Source organism: Toxorhynchites rutilus, chromosome 3 (genome assembly GCF_029784135.1).
Source record: "Toxorhynchites rutilus septentrionalis strain SRP chromosome 3, ASM2978413v1, whole genome shotgun sequence".
NCBI classification, from domain to species: Eukaryota; Metazoa; Arthropoda; class Insecta; order Diptera; family Culicidae; genus Toxorhynchites; species Toxorhynchites rutilus.
Window position 1 is genome coordinate 70,718,414 of NC_073746.1, and position 21,375 is coordinate 70,739,788.

Consider the following 21,375-nt stretch of genomic DNA (forward strand, 5'->3'; position numbering starts at 1 on the left):
GCAACTCAATATTTCACACAATATCTTCGGCCAATAAAATTATTCATATCAAAAGTCACATTGTCGAAATATTGAACTCCCGGCCCCGTTAGGCTGACGCCATATGAGCCTTAATAAAATATATATTTTGGATAAAAAAAAAGTCACAGAGAAAAAAAGTTAAATTGTTCTTAATGAACATACTAAATGACAAATCACATTCAAAGTTTACATTAAGACCAAATCAAAAATTACAAATTTCCTGTATATATTTGACAGAGTGTAAACAGGACCAAAGGGTAGCTAAATATAACATAGAAATAGTAATTACTGCACGCTAGTGCACCGTGAAGTAAAATATGGGGTCCTTATGCTGGAGAATTGTTTTCGATCTACTTGAAGTTTAAATTCTCACCTTGTGTGTGTACCCCTTTCATCACAGACCATACCGTTGGCCGTAATCTCGTCCGACTTGATCGTGGTACCGACAGAGCCGTTCGCATCCGCATTCTCCGAATCCTCGTGAACCCTTTCGATAACCGTGGGCAGTTGGGGCGTTCCGGGGGATTTGACCTGCTCGTAAGCAGGTAGGGTTACTGAAAGCATAACAAAAAGAACAACGCTGTCCTTCAATTCTGTTGTTGGAGTGGAGTTCCTTCGCTATCGCGGTCGCAGTTTACGTAATCGCAATCGGAGAACATGAGAATGCAGTTTAACCCCGATTGACGTGGAGACGTCAGTGACGGCTGATAGTACACTATTTCTAGCACATGGTAATCGGAGCTATTTGTTCTCGAATTGGATTATGTGTTTCAATGGCGCGAACTGACGTGGATTATGGGCGATAGTGGTAATAGTAGAAGGAGAAGTGATTCGTACTCACCTAACGGACCTAACCCGTTGAAATTCTCCTGCTTTATTTTGGGTAGATTTATCAAATTCTGAAAACGTAAAAAACAAGACAGTGAATTAAAACCAGACAATTGTAAACTGATAACGAGAGAGTTAATTCATGCAGGTCCATTTGTCATCGAGCTTTACTACGACCTTCGGGTGCAGCGTGTGACTCTTTCGAGTTCTCGTCTTGCAGCGGAACATATTTCACACGCGTCGCGGTGTTGAGATATGGCTATATTTTTAAATCGTGGGTGTATTATGGATTAAACAGTCGGGAAGCGCATAGAACCGACCAGCTCGCTCGGCTCTTGTTGCCTAATTGAAATATAAGGAACAGCTGAATGGCAGAAGACAGTATGCAGTCATCCGCGCCCTGTCCCAGAAGCTGCTGGCCCTCACGTTTCGTAGGTACGAAACAAATGGAAGTATAGTGTTACTAGAAATCTTCTGGGTCGCAAACGGACGGACATTCGACTTTTCGACAGTGGAATAAGAACGAAGAAAAACTGCCTCTCCGTCCAATTGAGCACCAAACCAAGCGGCATGCGTCTCAAGTCCGCGTCTGGTTGATGATGTGATAAATTGAAGCTGCTGCAGATTTATATCAATCACCGTCTGATTCCCGGCAGTCGGATTCACATAGATTTTCGGCACGTTGAGTGAATAGCCAACTAATGGCCGTCTCATTGGCTCATTTACATTGTGTCACCGCCGTCGTTTGACGGCGCGAACGTCGGATTTCTCACTCTTGTAATGGTTCGTTTAACGGCGGCAACCCGAATTAATCAACTTTCAAATGGGGGTCCTGTGTTCTAGTTGAACTGCAAACCGTATTGATTAGAATTCGAACAAATCAAAACATTCAACGCTCAAACTGCAGATCAGCAGTGCCATAGTCTTGGTGAGCACGCGTTCGACGATGCGCAGCCATGTTTCTATCTATCAATCTAAATAATTTGACACTCGAATATAAATATTTTCACATTTGAAAAGCTCCGCTAACGAAAACATCGCCCCTGGCAATGCAAAACAAATTGTTTTGAATACATATCAGCGAGATGGGAGGATATTTCGTCTCGCGCTTCGTTTGATTAGTTTCAAAAATGTCTTGTAAAGGCTAATTAATGAACTCCTCCGCCTAATAGCGGATGAACTAGTAGTTACAAGCGTTCTCGTCGACGATGGCTGCTGTTGTTGTTACGTTAACCTGAACATGTCAGTTACAAAGCCTAGGTGAAAAAATACAGCTCCGTAACACTGGCTAGTGCAGAGGAGCGCAGGAAAAGGAATGGTATGCACAACCTGACTCCGATTAGTGGTTTTCCACAGCGAACATACTTGTTGGCAGTAGGGAGAAGTCTGTGTTTGAAAGAAGGATTGGCTCTTCTAAATTTGATTTAAACGAAATGAGCAACAAGACGACAATATTTCCGTTTCATCTGAAGAACGGAACAATCGCAAAGTATCGGAGGAAATATTACTCTGGGAGAAGCAATGTTTATTATTATTAGTGCGCGGTCAACACATTTATCCGCCTCATTTTCTCGCCCCGTCAATGGACCTTCTTTATTGTCGGTCGTAAAACAAAGCTGATATTCTCTGGCGATGCATTTCATCTAGAGATTCATATTATCACTAGAAACCATAGTGGCTATATCTAGAAACTGACTGTTACATTCCAATATTGTGCAAAATATGAGGAAAAAAAATCAAGATCAAATGGGTTCATTGCAGGTTTTAGATTGAACCTGAATAACTAGAGTAAAATTCAACGTATTCATAAACACGAGATAAATCTTTGGCCTGCCGTAAACAACGAGTGAGCAACGCACTATGGACGATTTCCATACAAGCAAGCGGACAAAAACATTTTCATCCTTTTTTCAACACTTCTGGTATTTTTTCTACTTGCTATGATCGAAACAATTTGCTTATAATTATTTGTGACTACATGAAAACCTGTTTTTGTGCGTTTTGTGCGATTCTTTTTGTGAGGTATATGAAAAGAAGCATGTTTGACGAAGTTATCGTCCATTAGTTTTTTAATGATGGTTAATATGCATTTCAGTGCGAAAAAAGCATATTTGCGTCTAAATTATCCACTTCTCAAATCATTCCCATCCTTCCATCAAATGTTTTAAGTTGGACATGCATCATTCCTAACAGCAACAAGTTTCGACATGCAACTAAAAGCACAACACAGCCACGCGCAACAGAAAAGGCAAACTGACCTATCGCAAAGCAGGGAAACAAAAGGAAATCGAACGGTGAACGGCGTGGATTTGAGTTATTATCTACCGCAAAAAAAAAGTTTTTTTCAAATTGTGTATCGAACATAATTTTACATTTAATACTGGTAAAGTTTTGCACGATTTTTTTGTGCGGTCCCTATCCCTGGTTTGCCTGTATATTACGGTCAAAAATTGATAGGGGCGTGTAGTTTTTATTTATATGAAAAGAGGAAATAATACATGGATTTGCTCGGAATTCAGCCCCTCTCCCTTTCAGTGGTTGCCTTCCCATTACTAATACGTTCTGACCATCTCTAATAAACCGATATAGTTATTCTCAGACTTCCGTGAAAAGTGGTAGTTTTGTTCCTGATCGCAATGTATAAGACCCGTTTTTTGTTTTTACTCGGGTTCCCATTTCTATTTTAGGATGGTCCAAAAAATACATATTTTCCACTTTTTTCCGAAAATGACTTTTCTTTTTATAAGTTCATAACTTTTGACCTAATGGACCGATTGTTTGCGCCTGGAAGTATGCAATCGTGTGCTGCAGCATGATGATGATCCATTTTTTTCCAAGTGTAATATTTTTTCAAACACGACGCACCCTGGTTTTTATTTGATACTAGCTAACCCGGCAAACTTCGTCCCGCCCATTTACTTGATTAATTCTCGAGTAATGCAGAAATTTGTGTTTTATTTGTATGGCAGTCACCCCTAAGAGAGGGGGGAGGGGTATCTAACCACCATAGAAACATTCATTGCACCCTAAAGTTTCCATATGCCTAATTTGGTTTAATTTGCTTGATTAATTCTCGGGTAATACAAAAATTTGTGTTTCATTTGTACGGCAGCCCCCTCTAAGAGAGGGGGAAGGAGTATCTTAACACCATAGAAACATTTATTGCATCCTAGAATCTCCACATGCCAAATTTGGTTTCATTTGCTTGATTAATTCTCGAGTAATGCAGAAATTTGTGTTTCATTTGTATGGCAGCCCCCCCCCCCTTTGAGTGGGGGAAGGACTGTCTAACCATCATAGAAACATTTATTGCACCCTAAAACTTTCACATGCCAACTTTGGTTTCGTTTGCTTGGTTAATTTCCGAGTAATGTAGAAATTTGTCTTTCATTTGTATGGCAGCCCCCTCTAAGATAGGGGGAAGGAGTATCTTAACACCATAGAAACATTTATTGCATCCTAAAACCTCCACATGCCAACTTTGGTTTCGTTTGCTTGGTTAATTTCCGAGTAATGCAGAAATTTGTGTTTCATTTGTATGGCAGCCCCCTCTAAGAGAGGGGGAAGGAGTATCTTAACACCATAGAAACATTTATTGCATCCTAAAACCTCCACATGCCAACTTTGGTTTCGTTTGCTTGATTAATTCTCGAGTAATGCAGAAATTTGTGTTTCATTTGTATGGCAGCCCCCCCCTTTGAGTGGGGGAAGGACTGTCTAACCATCATAGAAACATTTATTGCACCCTAAAACTTTCACATGCCAAATTTGGTTTCGTTTGCTTGGTTAATTTCCGAGTAATGCAGAAATTTGTGTTTCATTTGTATGGCAGCCCCCTCTAAGAGAGGGGGAAGGAGTATCTTAACACCATAGAAACATTTATTGCATCCTAAAACCTCCACATGCCAACTTTGGTTTTATTTGCTTGATTAATTCTCGAGTAATGCAGAAATTTGTGTTTCATTTGTATGGCAGCCCCCCCTTAGAGAGGGGGGAGGGGTCTCAAAATATCACGAAAACCTTCCCCGGCCCCAAAAACCTCTACATACCAATTTTCATGTCGATCGGTTCAGTAGTTTCCGAGTCTATAAGAATCAGACAGACAGACAGACATCACTCCATTTTTATATATATAGATGTCAATCATTAAAATCGGTCCAGTAGTTCAAAAGATATGATTTTTTTAGAGTCATTTTTTGGGAAAAGAGGAAAAAAATAGACTTTTCGAATCATCCTAAAATGGAAATGGTCACCCTAATAAAAAAATAAGAAAAATAAGGGTCTAATGTTTTGGGATAAAGAGAAACAATTACCAAATTTCACGAAAATCTGAAAACCACTATATCGGTTTGGCATGGAATGGCTGTATATATATACTAGCTGAACCGGAAAACTTCGTCCCTCCTAAAATGATTTTTTGTTATCAATACTTTCAAACATTCATGTTTTCTTACTAATCATGGATCCAATCGCAGAACTGTTCATCGACTGATAATCTATTTGACAAATTACAAATTACAATATACGTTTCCTAGTACAGGAGAACTTCGATATTAACGATATTAACAATTCACTTCCGAATCGATGCTTAGATCCTAAAAGACAAAAAAATCAACGAGAAAGGGTTCAATCCATCATCTGATATTCAGTCTTGCACTAGGAACAAAATGCTGATAAATTTCTTCGAATTTCAGCATCAGTTGATCTGGAAGATGAAAATTTCAATGAAAATGTTCTGGTTTGGGACGTTGAAGAGCAAGTTTGGCCTCTAAACGTGCAGTGTACTTTGTGATAGATCATCCTGGACAACATTGCATGTACAAAAACTTGCTCTGATAGCATCATCAGGTTATGTTTCCATTTATCATTTCTATAAATTGCTTTGATTGATGTGAAAATTTTCAGAATTTTTGTTTTACTTTTCTTGGATTTGATAAATGAAATTGATCTTGGTGTCAATGTTTCTTTTTATTTATTTTTTGGTTATTTATCTATTTACCCCTCAATTAACAGTATGAAGAAATAAAAATGGCGAGAAAGTTTGGCTTCGCCTTCTAGTTGGATTTTATCAATATTATTTACTAAAAATACTCAAACAGCAACAAAATAAAGTAATCAGAGCTCTATTTCAGAATTTCTTTGCTTCGATATAACGTACAATTCGATACAACGTACAATTTGGAAATTTAAATGTGCTTTATATCGAAGTTTCCCTGTACTTATACCAAAACTCGATATTATAATATCAAATTGTTTTCAGACACAATTCTCGTATTGAACTTCTGTATTGAACATGGAATACAGGTTGGATCCAGAAAATAGAATAAAATGAAAACATCTCAATTCGGACGATTCCTTCTTCGAATTTCACGCTTACCATCACATTTGGAAATCCGTCTTCATTTATATAGTTAAAAGATATAGGAGTGCGTTTTTTCGCCTGAAAATCCATTTTCAATTTTGAACAAAGATCAATTTCGTTAGCGTAAACATCAAATGGACTAACAACTCTTGTCACAATATAATTGTAGAACATATGAGGATTCAATTTTACGAATTTTCCCATTTTCCATCAGAGTTTTCCGAAAAATTTTCAATCGTCATGTTTAGTTGGAATATGGTTGGTTGAAATAGTGTAATATTTTTATGGGACTCGCAGAGACATTTCTCGTACCCAAAAATCCTCACATGCCAAATTTGGCTCCATTTGCTTGATGAGTTCTCAAGTTATGCGCCCCTCCTCTGAGAGGGGAATTTATCCAAAGAAAACATGAAAAAGTTGTTGTTAGAAAACCTTTTTCCCTTTGAAAGTGCCCATCCAATGCCCAGTTCTAATGTATGGACGACTTGTTGGAAATTGTAAAGGCTGTTCATATATATTTTTTGAGAATTTAAAAAAAATAAATCATTGAGAAAAATAAGTTTTGAAATATTTTTTTTTCAGTAAAATTTTTGCAAGAAAAATTTTTGGCATTTTTTTAAGAAGATTTAAACAATTTTCTATATTTTCAATATTTTGTATAAAATTTTCTATATTTTCTATATTGGCTATACTGTTGTCCTACGCATAGTTGTCCCATGTTCCAAAATCAGCAACTGAGAAAAATGCAATCAAAGTTTTTTGCCATATTTCTCTACCAGAAGCTGTAAGTATTTCAGTTTAGCAATACACATGGTTTTTTAGAAGCACTAAACTGTTGTTTAATGGAATGTGACAAGATCTTCTCATTTGAACCAATCAAGCTTGATTACGGACTTAAATTTCATGGTGGGACAGTTTTGCCTAGAATATCAACAAGGGACAATTGAACTTGATGTTGGTTTTCGAAATACTGGGATCAAACAATTTTTTTGTGTTTTTCCAAAAGATTCTACATAAAAACATCGTTTTATGAAGAAGTGAGTGATCTGCAACACCTTTGCAGAATATAAATCTCATTATTATTAGATATTCGCCAGCGAGGAGTACACGTGTTCTGTTAAACTTTTATCTATTTGTTTAAGAATTAGTTCGTTCTTCCAAACCAGAAATGAGTGCATTATCCCCGCTGAAAGAGTGACATGAAATTATTGTACTTGAATCGATTCATTTATTATGGATCTACAAAAAATACAGGGAGGGGCAGTTATTAGAATATCAACATAGGACAATCGAGCTTGATGTTGTTTCTATAAACACTGGGAACAAACAGCACTTTTTTGTATTTTTTTCCGGAAAATTATGGATAAAAACATCGTTTTATGAAGAAAAGTAAAAATTGCCAAAAAGTAACCTGGGACAACTATGCGTAGAACGGCAGTATATTGGCATGACATTCATCAGCAATTAAAATTTTGAAGAGATTTCCAACTTTGTGTATGCCATTAGAGTATGGGGAAAGGGGAAGAGCTGGAGCCCATTAAGGTAGGATGACTTGATTCTCAAACCCTTTCAATTTCCTTTCATTCAAACTAAAAAATATGATATATCTAGAAATTGTCACAGATGAAAAGTTCCAACCATATCAAAAATAAAAATACCGTTAAAAAGAGGAAAAACTTTATTGGCATGTATAAATTTTGACAATATTTTCAATTTTGTATATTTTCTATAGGGACCAAAATTTTTCAAACCGCTCCAAATCTCTTCGTCGCAGGTCGTCGCAGCAATACATTTCAGAATTTGTTAATATATACCAAAAACATGAAAAAAGACCATGACACGACCCGGGAGATCCTGGGAGTAAAGAGATGCCGACCAACAAAGTTGAAATTATGATTTCATTTTCATTTTCTTCTTATTTTCCCCTACAAAGCCACTTAACCAGTTTTTCGAAAAGCTTAATAAATATCGTTCACAAGAATATAATGTACTTATAAGTTATTCTGAGTTATTATGATAATTTTTTGTTAGAATTCGCTTTTTATATTTTTATATTAATTTTTTTCCCCTTTTTTTATGTTCATTTCTCGATATCTCAGATATAGTACCAGCTACAGTCCTGAAATTTTGAATTTTTATTAGTTAGAGTGTCTACTTTCTATAGGAAATATAGAAAAATCGATTGATGACAGTCACTTCTACGTTTTTTGTCCGCCTGAAGAGCCATAGTGCAACGTTCCTTTCCTCCCGCTTTATTTTCCGCAACGATAGCCCATTTGATTTGCGAAAATGAATCACAAATGACAGCAGCCACAGCGGCAGGGAAACACAGGGAGCGATCGCAAGAACCGTACCGTTTCCGAACCTGTGTCGCTTTATCGGTCCATACAGCGTTCAAGCGACAAATTGCTGACAAATAGGTGCAAACAACATCTCGGAAACGAAAAATATGTTCTCCTCTACCGCAAACACAAAGATTGCATAGTGCCAACATTGGTTTTGCGCATATGGTTCACCACAACAAGCAGTCCCATTTCGGGACCAATTTTCACCACTGCGTCTTGGCGATTTTTTTCGTTGTTCTTCATCTATTTTAATGCAGCGATCAAGCGCGAAGAAAAAAGTAATTATTTTGCAATTAAAAATTAGCACACTTATTTCTGTTTCAATTTTAAGTACCACGGGGAAAACCACAGACGGGGAATGGTTTGGTAGGAAAATAAAACAGCGAAAATAAATGGCAATTTTTCAGGTCAATTCACTGTGAAACTGTGTGGTGTATGAAAAAAATTGCCTCATCAGCTAGGGTTTGTTTTTTGTTCTGTTCACAACTCACTGTTTTGCACAGAGTGCGGTGGATCGGAAGAGTGGGTGGCAGCGGTGGACACATCAAATAGCTGCATCGAATTGGTCGTATTTTATCTGGGGAAGCTAATGTTTATACGTTGGTATCACAGTGAAGGAAATTAACTCTGCACTTATCTAGGTTGATCATTTCATTATTTGCAAGCTTAAGATCCCGAAAACAGTGTGTGCTACTCTTTTGATATGCAACGTGAAAACTACATTTATTTCATTTTAATTTTTTTTATTGAAGGGTGTGTCACATCAAATTGCATCACGGAAAAAACGCTGTAGAAATTTAATTTTTAGGAATTATGGGCCTGATTCTCGAATACACTATGAATACACTTCACGGTGGAAACGGTATGAAACGCATTCACGATGACAACGGTACGGTGTCGACATCTGGATGCGAGATTAGTTTCCCACTAAATTTATCATTATAATATCAAATTATCTTCAGATGAAATTTTTGTATGGGATGATTATACCACATGAAGAAAACAAAGTTTTCCACACACATTGAATACCAGTTTGATACGAAGAAGTTAATTTTCATTAATGATTTTTTATTTGAAAAGTGCTCATTCTGCCTGAAAACTCATCATTATCTTCGCTTCACTAACTCGTAAAACGTAGTTCAATGGCGTGCCGTTTATTTCGTTTCCACCGTGAAGTGTATTCGAGAATCAGGCCCTATATCTTCAGCTTTCGCTTATAATCAGATAAGAGTGTATAGATCACGTTGACCATGCTTCGCTGTCAATTTTTCGTAAATTTGGAAAAATGTCGTCGAACGAAAAAGAGCGTCGTGAATTAATCCTGCGCACTCATTCCGAGAATCCGGAGTTGTCACATCGGGAAATCGGTAAGATGCTGGGAATCGTCCAATCCACGGTCAGCAGAGTACTAAAACGATACTTCGAGAACCTAACCATCGACCGGAAGGTGAAGAACGGCAAAAATGGATGCTCCGTCAGTGAAAAAGATCACAAGCGCGTAGTTAAGCAGTTTAGACGTGATCCGAGAAGTTCGGTCCGGGATGTCGCCAATAAGCTGAATTTGTCAAGTTCATTCGTCCAGCGGACCAAGCAGCGGGAGGGCCTGCATACATACAAGGTTCAGAAGGCTCCTAACCGCGACGAAAGGCAAAACATGGTGGGGAAGACGCGAGCCCGGAAGCTGTACACCGAAATGCTGACGAAGCCGCATTGCCTGGTAATGGACGACGAAACCTACGTCAAAGCGGACTTTCGTCAGCTGCCGGGCCTGTTGTTCTTCTCCGCAGAGGACAAATTCAGCGTTCCGGAGGAGATTCGCAAGCGGAAACTATCCAAGTTTGCCAAAAAGTACATGGTGTGGCAAGCGATCTGCTCTTGCGGAAAGCGGAGCGCCCCCTACGTGATGACCGGCACGGTAAACGGGCAGGTTTACCTTAAGGAGTGCCTACAGAAGCGCTTACTACCACTATTGAAGCAGCACGAGGGCCCGACCATCTTCTGGCCGGATCTCGCTTTGTGCCACTATTCAAAGGACGTGTTGGAGTGGTACGAAGCCAACGGGGTCACCTTCGTGCCAAAGGAAATGAACCCGCCCAACGCGCCGGAGCTTCGCCCAATAGAGAAATATTGGGCGATTATGAAGCAGGCCCTCCGGAAGAACCCAAAAGTTGTCAAATCGGAGGCGGACTTCAAGAGAAAATGGATTTCTGTTCAAAAAAACTACAACCTGACGTTGTACAGAACCTTATGGACGGGGTAAAGAGGAAGGTGCGAGCATACGGGCTTGGGCTCGAAGTATGAATAAAAAGAAAATGCCAAAAGTTGTTTAATAGTTTTTATTTTACTGTCTAAAATTTTCAAAAGGATCGGTCTACTGGGCGAATTTCTACAGCGTTTTTTCCGTGATGCAATTTGATGTGACACACCCTTTATGATCTGATTTGTCGTATGTTATCAAATCTAAATTGTGTTCGGTTATTCAATTCGACATCATATAAGGAAAATATAGTCTATGTAAAATTCGTAAATTCTAAGTTCATGTGTGTAACACGATGTGATAACCGACGATAGTCATGGAAAATTATGAACCCTCACAGTTATCCGGAGAGCTGACCAGATTAACCGTTATAATTCACTGTGCAATCTATGAAATTCAGGTCATCTGTTGAAGCTTCAACAAGTCGTTAGTGGATGAAGTGGATTAGGCTCAATTTTATCTTCGGGAAAAGGGGATGACCATGGACAGAGTTTCAGTGAAGGTTGAGTCCCTGGAGCTCCTCTAAGATGAGAATCACCAGAAATTGGCAGACGAGTTCATAAAACATACGACTTCAGATTCAAGGTGCAGCTTCTCGAACATTACACAAAGAAGCACATGAGGCAATGTACAAATGTTTGGATTAATTCAAAGAAGAACTTATAACTCGTAAGAAAGGCGGCGGTCAACGATTCACGATAACACTGAAGAAATTCGTGACGCAGTTACATCGTACTTCAAAAAGTTGTACGCTACGCACTTCGCGCTGGGAATAGAAAAACTCGTGCTACACTATGAAAAATGCCTCGAACGTTACGGCGATTATGTAGAAACATAGAAAATAAAACGTAGATTACGAAAATCACCTTGTTTTTTGTCCTAACTTTATTTTTCCGCGATTTCTGAGGCACTGAGACTTATTTTTTGAACGACCCTTGAATAAAGAAAATCTCGAAGGGAGAGAGGGTGCAACCAGACATTTCTGCACCGAGTGCGAGAGCTCCAGTTGACCCCACTGACGAACATTAATAATGACAATGCTTCATCAGATTTTCCTCATTTAATAATCGTATAAAGTTGGAATGATGGCATGAAGAATTTCATGCCAGCTCGACTGGCCGTTGGTAGCTCCATCACAGATAGTAGGGAAACGTTGTGGGTGTAAAGACATGGGTCATTTAAGCAACTTTGCATAGTTGAAATATTCGAAAAAGAATTAGGCACTACTAGGAAATTGTTTAAATTTTGACAAAAAAAAAACCAAATTTTTTGGAAAAATATTTCGCTGAAAAAGAAATTATTTTAAAAATTAAAATTTTATTTATCTCAAAAACGTATTTTCTTTTAGGTGTACCGGTAAGTTTCTTCGGTTTTACAACAGATGGCGTAACTTGATTGTAATTCCAGCGAATCAAATTTCCAGACATTCTTTGGAAAGCTACTGTCATTGAGCGTATTTTTCAGTATATGTCAAAAAGTTGAAGCGTAAACAACATAGTTTTTTAACACTTATATAATATATGTCGAATTTCATACCAACGAGAGTGTTCTTGCGGGGAGTGTTACTTCATTATTTCAATATGAAGAAAAAAGCTGCGGAAAGTCATCGCATTTTGGAGGAAGTTTATGGTGACCATGCTCCAACTGAGCGAACGTGTCAGACGTGGTTTGCACGGTTTAAAAGTGGTAATTTTTACTTGGAAGACGAAGAACGTTTCGGACCGCCAAAAAAGTTTGAATATGAAGAATTGGAGGCTTTACTCGATCAAGATCCATCACAAACGCAACAAAAACTGGCAGATACATTTGAAGTAGCTCAGTAAACCATATCCGATCGTTTAAAAGCAATTGGAATGATCCGAAAGATTAGGTGCCATATGAATTGAAGCCACGAGACGTCGAATGCCGTTTTTTCCCCGTGCGAACAACTGCTCCAACGGCATAAAAGAAAGGGTTTTTTGCATCGAATCGTTACTGACGATGAAAAGTGGGTCCATTACGACAATTTTAAGCGTCGGGCAACGTATGGATACCCGGCCATGCATCAACATTCCGCGGGGAATATTCACGACCAGAAGGTTATGCTGTCTATTTGGTGGGACCGGCTGGGTGTGGTGTACTATGAGTTTCTAAAACCGAATGAAACCGTTACTAGGGACCTCTACCGACGACAATTGATGCGTTTGAGTCATGCACTGAAAGAAAAACGGCCACAATACGAGCAAAGATACGGTAAAGTTTTTTTTAAAGTTTTGCAGCACGACAATGTCGCGAAACCGGTGAAAACATACTTGGAAACGCTCAAATGGGAGGTCCTATCCCACCCACCGTATTCTCCAGATATTGCTCCGACCGATTACTACCTTTTTCGATCGATGCAACATGGCCTGGTTGACCAGCGATTCTCCAATTTTGATGAATGGATTTATGATGGGGTTTAACAGGATCTAGAGGTCAAAATCCGTTTCTTGAATGTAGAATTGCGGAATCATCACCGTTTCAGAAAGCAAACTTTTGCATGATTGGTGGACAAAAATTGGATGCTTAAAAGATTAACAGTTCACTCGTATTTCCGGTTTTGTTTGTGCCCTTCGTGCTGAAAATCAAAATAAAATACATTTCATGTTTCAATAGAAATGTGATTTGTTTATTCACTGATTAATGTAAAGACAACACTCATATAGAATAAGTGAATAATTTAGAAAAAGGCATTCGATTTTTCAAAGATCGATTCTCTGGCACCGATTCAATCAGCGAATCGATCCCTATGCCGTCTGGAAAATCGAACCGTCAAGATTGATCTTTTTCTAAAGATCGACCAATCCTAGTTGGGAATACGGATATGGATGGAATCGGGATTCTATTTCATTTCTTACTTGCTCAACATTCGCGCTGTCGGTCACGAACACTTATGAAACGGATTTTTTTCTGCAACGAATATTTCCGATGGAACAGAAAAATAGAAAAAGTACAGATGAAACTGATTTTTGCCCCTTCCGGTACAGATGAAAATGTGGCAACACTGGTTAGAACTATCCGTTAACTTATCGACCTACTAACGACTGAATTATAATAATATCGACAATTGGCGCGGGAAGAATATTGTGGTTAGTAAAAAATAGCGAACATATTTTAAGAGAGATTTGAAGTTATCGTTCAGATCAGTAAAATTTATCATAAAAATTTTAACTGCGAAACATGTTATCGATTTTCTTGGAATTTTTCTATTCATCTTAAATATCCAATGTATTCTATTATTCTAATTTGAGTGAAGACAAACACAACGATATATAGACGACTCAAATCTGATCATCTGTTTTCTCGTGATGATGAGTTGGACGTACGTGGGAAATTTGATGCTTTATATGTACAATGTAAATGTAAATAACTGACACGTAGAAAACGAATATAATCTTGTTTTTACTTCCGGTTTGCTGATTGTTTGGTTCTCAATGACCAGTGACGATGGAAAAGCCCTACGATGTGGGTATTGGGTGAAAGGGCTTTGACAGCGAACGGAAACGAAAACGGACACGGAAGCGGAAACGAATACAACGCTCAATGCCAACGCTCAACGCTCCGAGAAACCAGAGCCGCCTTGAAATTGGAGATACGTAGGAGCAAATCATATTGCTATAGGGAGCTGTGTCGAGACGTCGATGCAAATCCTTGGGCTGGAGCATATTGAATCGTGATGACGAAAATCCGTGGTTCAATGACTCCCATGGAACTATGTCCAGAAAAACTCGTGGCCATTGTGAACTCATCGCGGTGGCAAAAGGTTTAAAGGTGGAAAAAGAACCCGGCTTCGACAGAATCTCCTAGGTGGCCCTGAAATCGGCGATCCTTGCTTTCCCCGACATGCTATTCGAACAGCTATCGAGAAAGCTCAGGTCTCGCCTTAACAAAAAACGAAGAGGTGATCGCTACTGCGCGGTGATTTTGAAAGACGTGATGAACGTCTTCAATAGTGCCAACTGGAAGGCCATCGCCGAGGCGCTACACAGATTGAAGGTCCCTGGCTACCTGTACAGGATACTGAGGAGTTATTTCCAGAATCGGATCTTGGTATACAACACAGACAGGGGACAGATACTGAAGAATATCTCGGAGAGAGTTTCACAAGGTTCCATCCTAGGCCCAACGCTTTACAACACGATGCACGACGGTGTACTAACGCTGAAGCTACCCAAAGGCGTGAAGATCGTGGGCTTCGCGGACGACATCGTAACAACGGTAATCGGCGAGGCGCTCCAGGAAGTGGAAATGTTGGTGACTGAGGCAGAATGCACGATCGGTAGCTGGATGGACAGTATAAAGCTCCAGATGGCACATCACAAAACTGACGTATTGTTAGTAAGCAATCGGTTCACGTCTCGACGGGTGAGAAACCCCGCGAGAGTGTCAGCGTGCGGTCAACATTACTTTGGAGGGTCGACAGCGTGTCGTAACCTCACATCCAAAGTGGTGCTTGAAGAAATGATACAGAGTGTTGGTTTGCATGCCGCCTGGCGGAGGGCGCTTGTGTGTTTTTGCATTACACTTACACATCGATGTTGGTGTTTATGCGTTGCCATATGTAGATTTAATTGTTCTAGGGTATGTGACCCAATTATGGAGGAGATATGTCACCAACTTGCAGAATTTGCGAATAAATACTCTATTTTAGTTTAAAAGTATACAAAAGTATATTTTTTCTAGCAGTTTGAACTCTGTTCTCACTGATATTTTGATGATTAATTGACTAAATTGTATATAAAATATGTTTGAAAATGCCGCTTCCATGTACCCATTATGGTAGTAGTGTTTCTGGAGTTTCGTAATAAGTGTACCTATTATGGTAATAGTCGGTGTCACATGGAAAAAGTATTAATAGGATTCAAATAATACTTCGATAATAATTTTTAAATAAAACTATGACTCTAAATCTTATTCCTAGTATGCAATACTATGTCGTTGATTCTACACTCGACAAAAATTATCGGAACGAAGCGCGAAGTCGAAGTTTTTAAGTGATTCTAGAAACGCTGTAACTTTGTGAAAAACCAACGCATGAAGATGGGATATACATTATTTTAAAGCTTTATTTGAAGCTTCAAGTTTTGGAGTGTGATACTTGAATGCTTCTATCGTTTTGTGTGTAGATGTAGTGGATAACAATACTGGAAAGAAAAAAATCGATTTCACCTGTTTTCTGTAAATTTTTTAGATTAACGCAGTGTTTTATTAACCAAGTCAATGGAAAATCCAATTAACCTTATCCATCAGCATTCATTTGAGACCAAAAACTCTCCTGTAGGTTATTTTACTACAGGAAAATGTTTTGATAGAATGAAAAATTTCCCGTTTTCTAATGAATACTTTTTCAAGAATACGATTATTCCCAAATAAGAATGCAGTTTTGAAAATTCAATAAATTCTGTACAAGGCTAATTATTTATTATTCATTATTCGGCAATTTTTGCCTAATTTTCGCTTTGATCGATTCCCTTAATTGACTTTCTCTAACGATAACCATGGCTTTCCAGACAGATTTTGTGCCACATAATTCCAATATGCAAAGAACATCAACCAATTATTTGTATTCAAAATTCAAAAACAAACTAAGAACTTCAGGGATGATAATCTGAGAGAGGGTACACTTAATTTACTACAAATCAAAAAAAAAAAAGAATTAACTAGCATTACAATTTCCGGTTATTATTTATCTTCTGTTAATTAGAAATTATAATTTTTTTTTCTAATATCCGGTATCCGGCCGGATGCCAAATATTGACCGGATAGACAGGATACCGAATATCCGTTTCATCTCTAGATTAGACTGTTGTTATGTGCTTCCCGGTTGTAAAATAACTGCCAGCTCCTCATTGCTAGGTCTCTCTGCTAGGTGACAAGAGAATCACAAAGGCGTGAGGGTTGTGATGAAGTTTTCGCTTCTCTTCAGTAACTGAACTGAACCCATTCAACTAACATTTAATTTTCAACAGAGTGGATCAAACAAATATGCTTCGGTCGAACACGCTTGGTGCTATTTCATTACATTACTGAGCATTATTAGAGGCGAATGAACTGCGAAGTTTAAAGCCTCTTAAAAACAAAGAAGAAGAAGAACTGAGGGTTCAAAAACGCTCTATGATATGCAATTTCACAGCGTGAAAACGTTAGGTACAATCATAATACCATAACAACCAGAACATAACAACGTACAACCATAATAGGAACATATAGCAGCTCTGCTTTCCGTGATTTCCTACAACTATAATAGGAACATGCATCTTTCGATATTGCGATAATTGGCACTTAAATGTGAAATTGTACCAATTATGAGAATACAAAAATTCATGTGTATTTCGATAAAATCGTATAAATTGGCCGAATCACAACATCAAGAAGGTTATAATGTATGCGTCTACACTGTGTTTGCATCAAAACAGTAACTTCACAGCATTAAAATCTCATTATTTTGATCGCACATTTCATAGCAAAATGCTAGGAAGCAAGCATCAATGGGACACAGAATTTTAAATTAAAATTTCCAACGAAAGAACAATGTTTCTAATGGAACCAAGTACCAGAATCGACAAAGAAGAGATTTCTGATGTTTAAAAATCGAACTAAAGCCTTCAAAAATAAGATGTATTTTCTAGACTAACAAAAAGCTCGCTGGTATTACCATAATTGGTACTATTGCGATGATAAATACTGCTACCCTTTTTTGTTTATTAGAAATGTAGAATAACCGTGGTAGTGGAACAAACATATAATCGCCTGCCACGATTACTGTTATCGCTATAACACCGAGAGGAAAAATAACGCTTGCGATACTTGCTCATTATTCTCGTGCTTGTAGTTTTATTCTTGTCAGGGAAACAATAAATCATGACCCTAGTATATTCAGCTGATTCTACAAAAGTACTACTCTTTCAACACTTTAACTTTCTACTAAAGATTTTTTTTTCCAAAAATTTCGATGGATTCTAAAATAAAGTATCCGAAATGATAAACAAGCAGTAAAAAAATAATATCATAGTCCTACGTCACAAATGCAGTCGTGTCCTAAGCAAAACCGCCTACAATCTGATGGGCTTTCTAATAGTTTTTCGGTCGATGGATTAATTGGTTGTTGATAGTGGAACTCAGTATAAATCATTACAACAGGGTTCAATAGCTAATGAGAGACCACATCTTTGTGAACAGCTCTTCAGTTACACCCAAGTTGGTTTTGTTATTGTAAATCATCTTCGTAATGTTTTCCGTTCTACACTCTCATTGATATTGATGCATTGTTAAGTAATCAATTTTTAAAATCCTCAATCGATATTTATACACCTGGTTTAGCTGTACAAACGATGTTTATCTTCAGAAGTTTCGTTTCCAGAATAGCAGGATGGGAAGGCATCTTGTAACAGAGAGTACGTAAAGAAATGTATGAAACAAAACATAAAGATGCTCGCAGCATCTAGTTCTGCAAAGCACTCTGAAAGGTTTAGATACTGACTTTCTTAAATTTCAAACTACCAAATACCGTAAGAGCTTCAGTGTTTAATCTTTATGTGAAAGTTACAAATCAGCTCAAGTTCCAAGGGAAAAATGATGAATATTTTCAATGAACGAGACATGATCAAATCAGCTTCATAACACCCGTGATTGGAATCGGGAATCGCGATAAGCCTTCGACCCAGAGCTACTCATATTCCATCCTGTTGATTACAAACTGCAATAGCTCATCTCGGCTGCAACTGACGAATGTTTATCAGTACCTTCGGCGCACCTCCGGCGATTTCTGAGTGATATATGCGTAAATTTTCAACAAATTAAAGCGGTGTTAAATTTTAACTGCCACTTTGCACTGCTGTATAACATACTGAGCGCGGAACTTGGGTAATTTGAAAAACGACCGACCAACCGAACAGAACCCGGGGACTCATAAAATGATCATCACATGGGTCGTCGTAACTCATCTCATCGTGTCGGCTACAGGTTGTCAGCTGAATTGCCTCTATTCCCGTCGTCTTCGGGTCCGCTCCTATTTTGGGAGGAAAATTAAACGCGTTCTGTTTGGTAGGTAATTTTACACGATTGCATTCATTTATTCATTCCGATATTAATAAGTGTGAACATGTTTAAAGCTCGCTTCCCTTGTGAGGTAGAACGAGGATGGCACATGTAATTAATAGCATTTTAATGTTAATGGATGTTCCTTGTAGATTTTGTGAATGTAAATGCATGTTGTGGGATGCATTTTTCTCGCCAATACAACCTGTACAACCTGTCATGGACTTTATGAACTCCTCGGAAAAAAAAACCTCCGTGACAATAATTTGTTGTTTGTAGCATTTTCCGTACACTGCATCATAATTCGAATCTCGTTGCGCCACCACAACCCGTCGTAAATCCCGGCGGCCTGAGTACGCAAAATCGCGAGTGCTCAGTGCCCTTCACAGCCTTCCATGACTCTTCGTCAAGAGAGTCGAAGATTGAAATCGCACAGGCCAAAGCTGTTGACACGTCGGGATTAGCCGATCCGGGTGCGCGAAAGGCGAGAAAATTTATTACCCTCTGGGCCTGGGTTTGTATGGCTTTCTCTTGTTTCCTTCCGTCCGCGGCAACGTCAACGACAACGACGGAACAGCGATGCATTTTCGCCAACCGGCAGCTGCCGAACACCACCGCACCGGAGGCAATCACCACGTTTCGTTCCCCGTATTGCTGCTCTTCATGGTCCCGAATGATTTTCTAGAAGTGTTTGTGTGCATATGACCAAGATGCCACGAAGAGAAAGAAACGGCGATCGGGAACGGTTCTTACCATAGAGGCAGGCAGCATTGTTTTTAGAATTGTCACAGCCATTAACACACTTTCCACGCTTCATTTGGTGAATGGAAGTTGACTCCGTTGCAGTTTCTCTTAGCATTTTCTTGGTTATGCGTAGATGGGCATGTTATCACAGTTATTTATTTTCGTTGCATCGAGCAAGAAGCTCGACGAAAAAGATTGTAATGAGAATAATCGCATGTTATTTTTGATAAAATGCCCCATTGAGTTTAACATCAGGATCATTTACAGTGATACAAACTCGTAGTCGTACTCCACCATGCAGATCTCCTTTCCCTTCTTCTGGAAGTCGAAAACAAGGTTTCGGAACATTCTAAGTCATAGTGTCATACGAAAGTCAAAAGGTTCGCTATCTGTTTTCATAATACAGGTTGAACTCGATTATCCGGAGTATTGATTTTTCGATATGAAACTAAAAGTGCAAAACAGCCACGCGCAACCGTAAAGGAAAACTGTCCCATCGCAAAGCAGGGAAACAAAAGGAAATTGAACGGTGAACTGCGTGAATTTGAGTTGTTTTCTTAAGGGGAACTTTTTTTATGCGGTCCCTATCTACCGCTCAAAAAAAGTTTTTTTCGAAATGTGTACAGAACACGATTTTTTAAAGCTACTGGTGATATTTTGCACGATTTTTTTATGCGATTTTTTCTGTGCGGTCCCTATCCCCCGCACAAAAAAAGGTTTGTCTGTATATCCAAAATCTTTCAAAAGGTGATAGAGGAGCATATTCGATGAAAAAGGTTCTTTTACGCACATGTTCAAATTTCAACAACGACAGAATTTTTAAACATCTTTCTTGTTTCGAGCTCTGATAGCTTGAACTGGCTCTAGTTCAAAATGTACACTTCCTAAGGGGACTCTGTTGCTTCCAATTGAAAGTTGAGAGAATTTTGTACAGGATATAGCTGTGAAACATCTAAATTAGTGGATTTAAATAGCATTTTATAAGTTTAATATTTGAAAGTTAGTGTTAGAAAGTTACTCTCTATGTTGGCGCTGCCGTACAATTGAACACAAATTTCTGCATTACTCGAGAAATAATCAAGCGAACGAAACCAAATTTGGCATGTGGAGGTTTTGGGATGCAATAAAAATTTCTATGGTGGTTAGACACTCCTCCCCTCTCTCAAAGGGAGGGCTGCCATATAAAAGAAGCATAAATTTCTTCATAACTCAAGAACTAATCCAGCAAATAGACCCAAATTTAGCATATGAAGGTTTTAGGGTGCAAGAAACGTTTCTACGGTAAATAGACACTCCTCCCCTTCTCTGAGGGGGGGCTGTCATAGAAATGAAACACAAATTTCTGCATTACTCGAGAATTAATCAAGCAAACGAAACCAAATTTTGTATATGGAGGTTTTAGGAGACAACAAATGTTTCTATGGTGGGTTTGACACCCCTCCCCATCCCTAAATTTCTGTATGTAATGGTTTCAGAAGGAAAAGGGGGGGGGGGTGTTGGTGCGGGTTTGCATAACTCGAGAACTAATCAGGCAAATTGAACCAAAATTTGCATATGGAGGTTTTAGGAAGCAATAAATGTTTCTATGATGATTCGACACACCTACCCCCTCTCCAAGGGCAAGAGGACTGCCATACAAATGAAACACAAACTTCTGCACAACTCGAAAACTGATCAAGCAAATGGAGCTAAATTTGAGGGTTTTTATGTACGAGAAATTTTTCTATGATGGTGTGCCACCCCTCCCTCCTCTGAAATGGAGA

The 21,375-nt window shown here is 38.6% G+C and overlaps 1 protein-coding gene across 3 annotated transcripts in view; it reads right to left on the minus strand.

Annotated features, from left to right (window-relative positions):
• LOC129777286 (forkhead box protein fkh-2-like) overlaps nt 1–21,375 on the minus strand; it is a 67,955-nt gene that overhangs the window by 17,596 nt on the left and 28,984 nt on the right. For all 3 annotated transcript variants that reach the window (XM_055783491.1, XM_055783492.1, XM_055783493.1), the window contains exons 3-4: nt 863–920; nt 395–575 (exon numbers count right to left, since the gene is read on the minus strand). In XM_055783491.1, the coding sequence (XP_055639466.1) occupies nt 395–575; nt 863–920 (239 nt within the window). The remainder of the gene's footprint in view (nt 1–394; nt 576–862; nt 921–21,375) is intronic.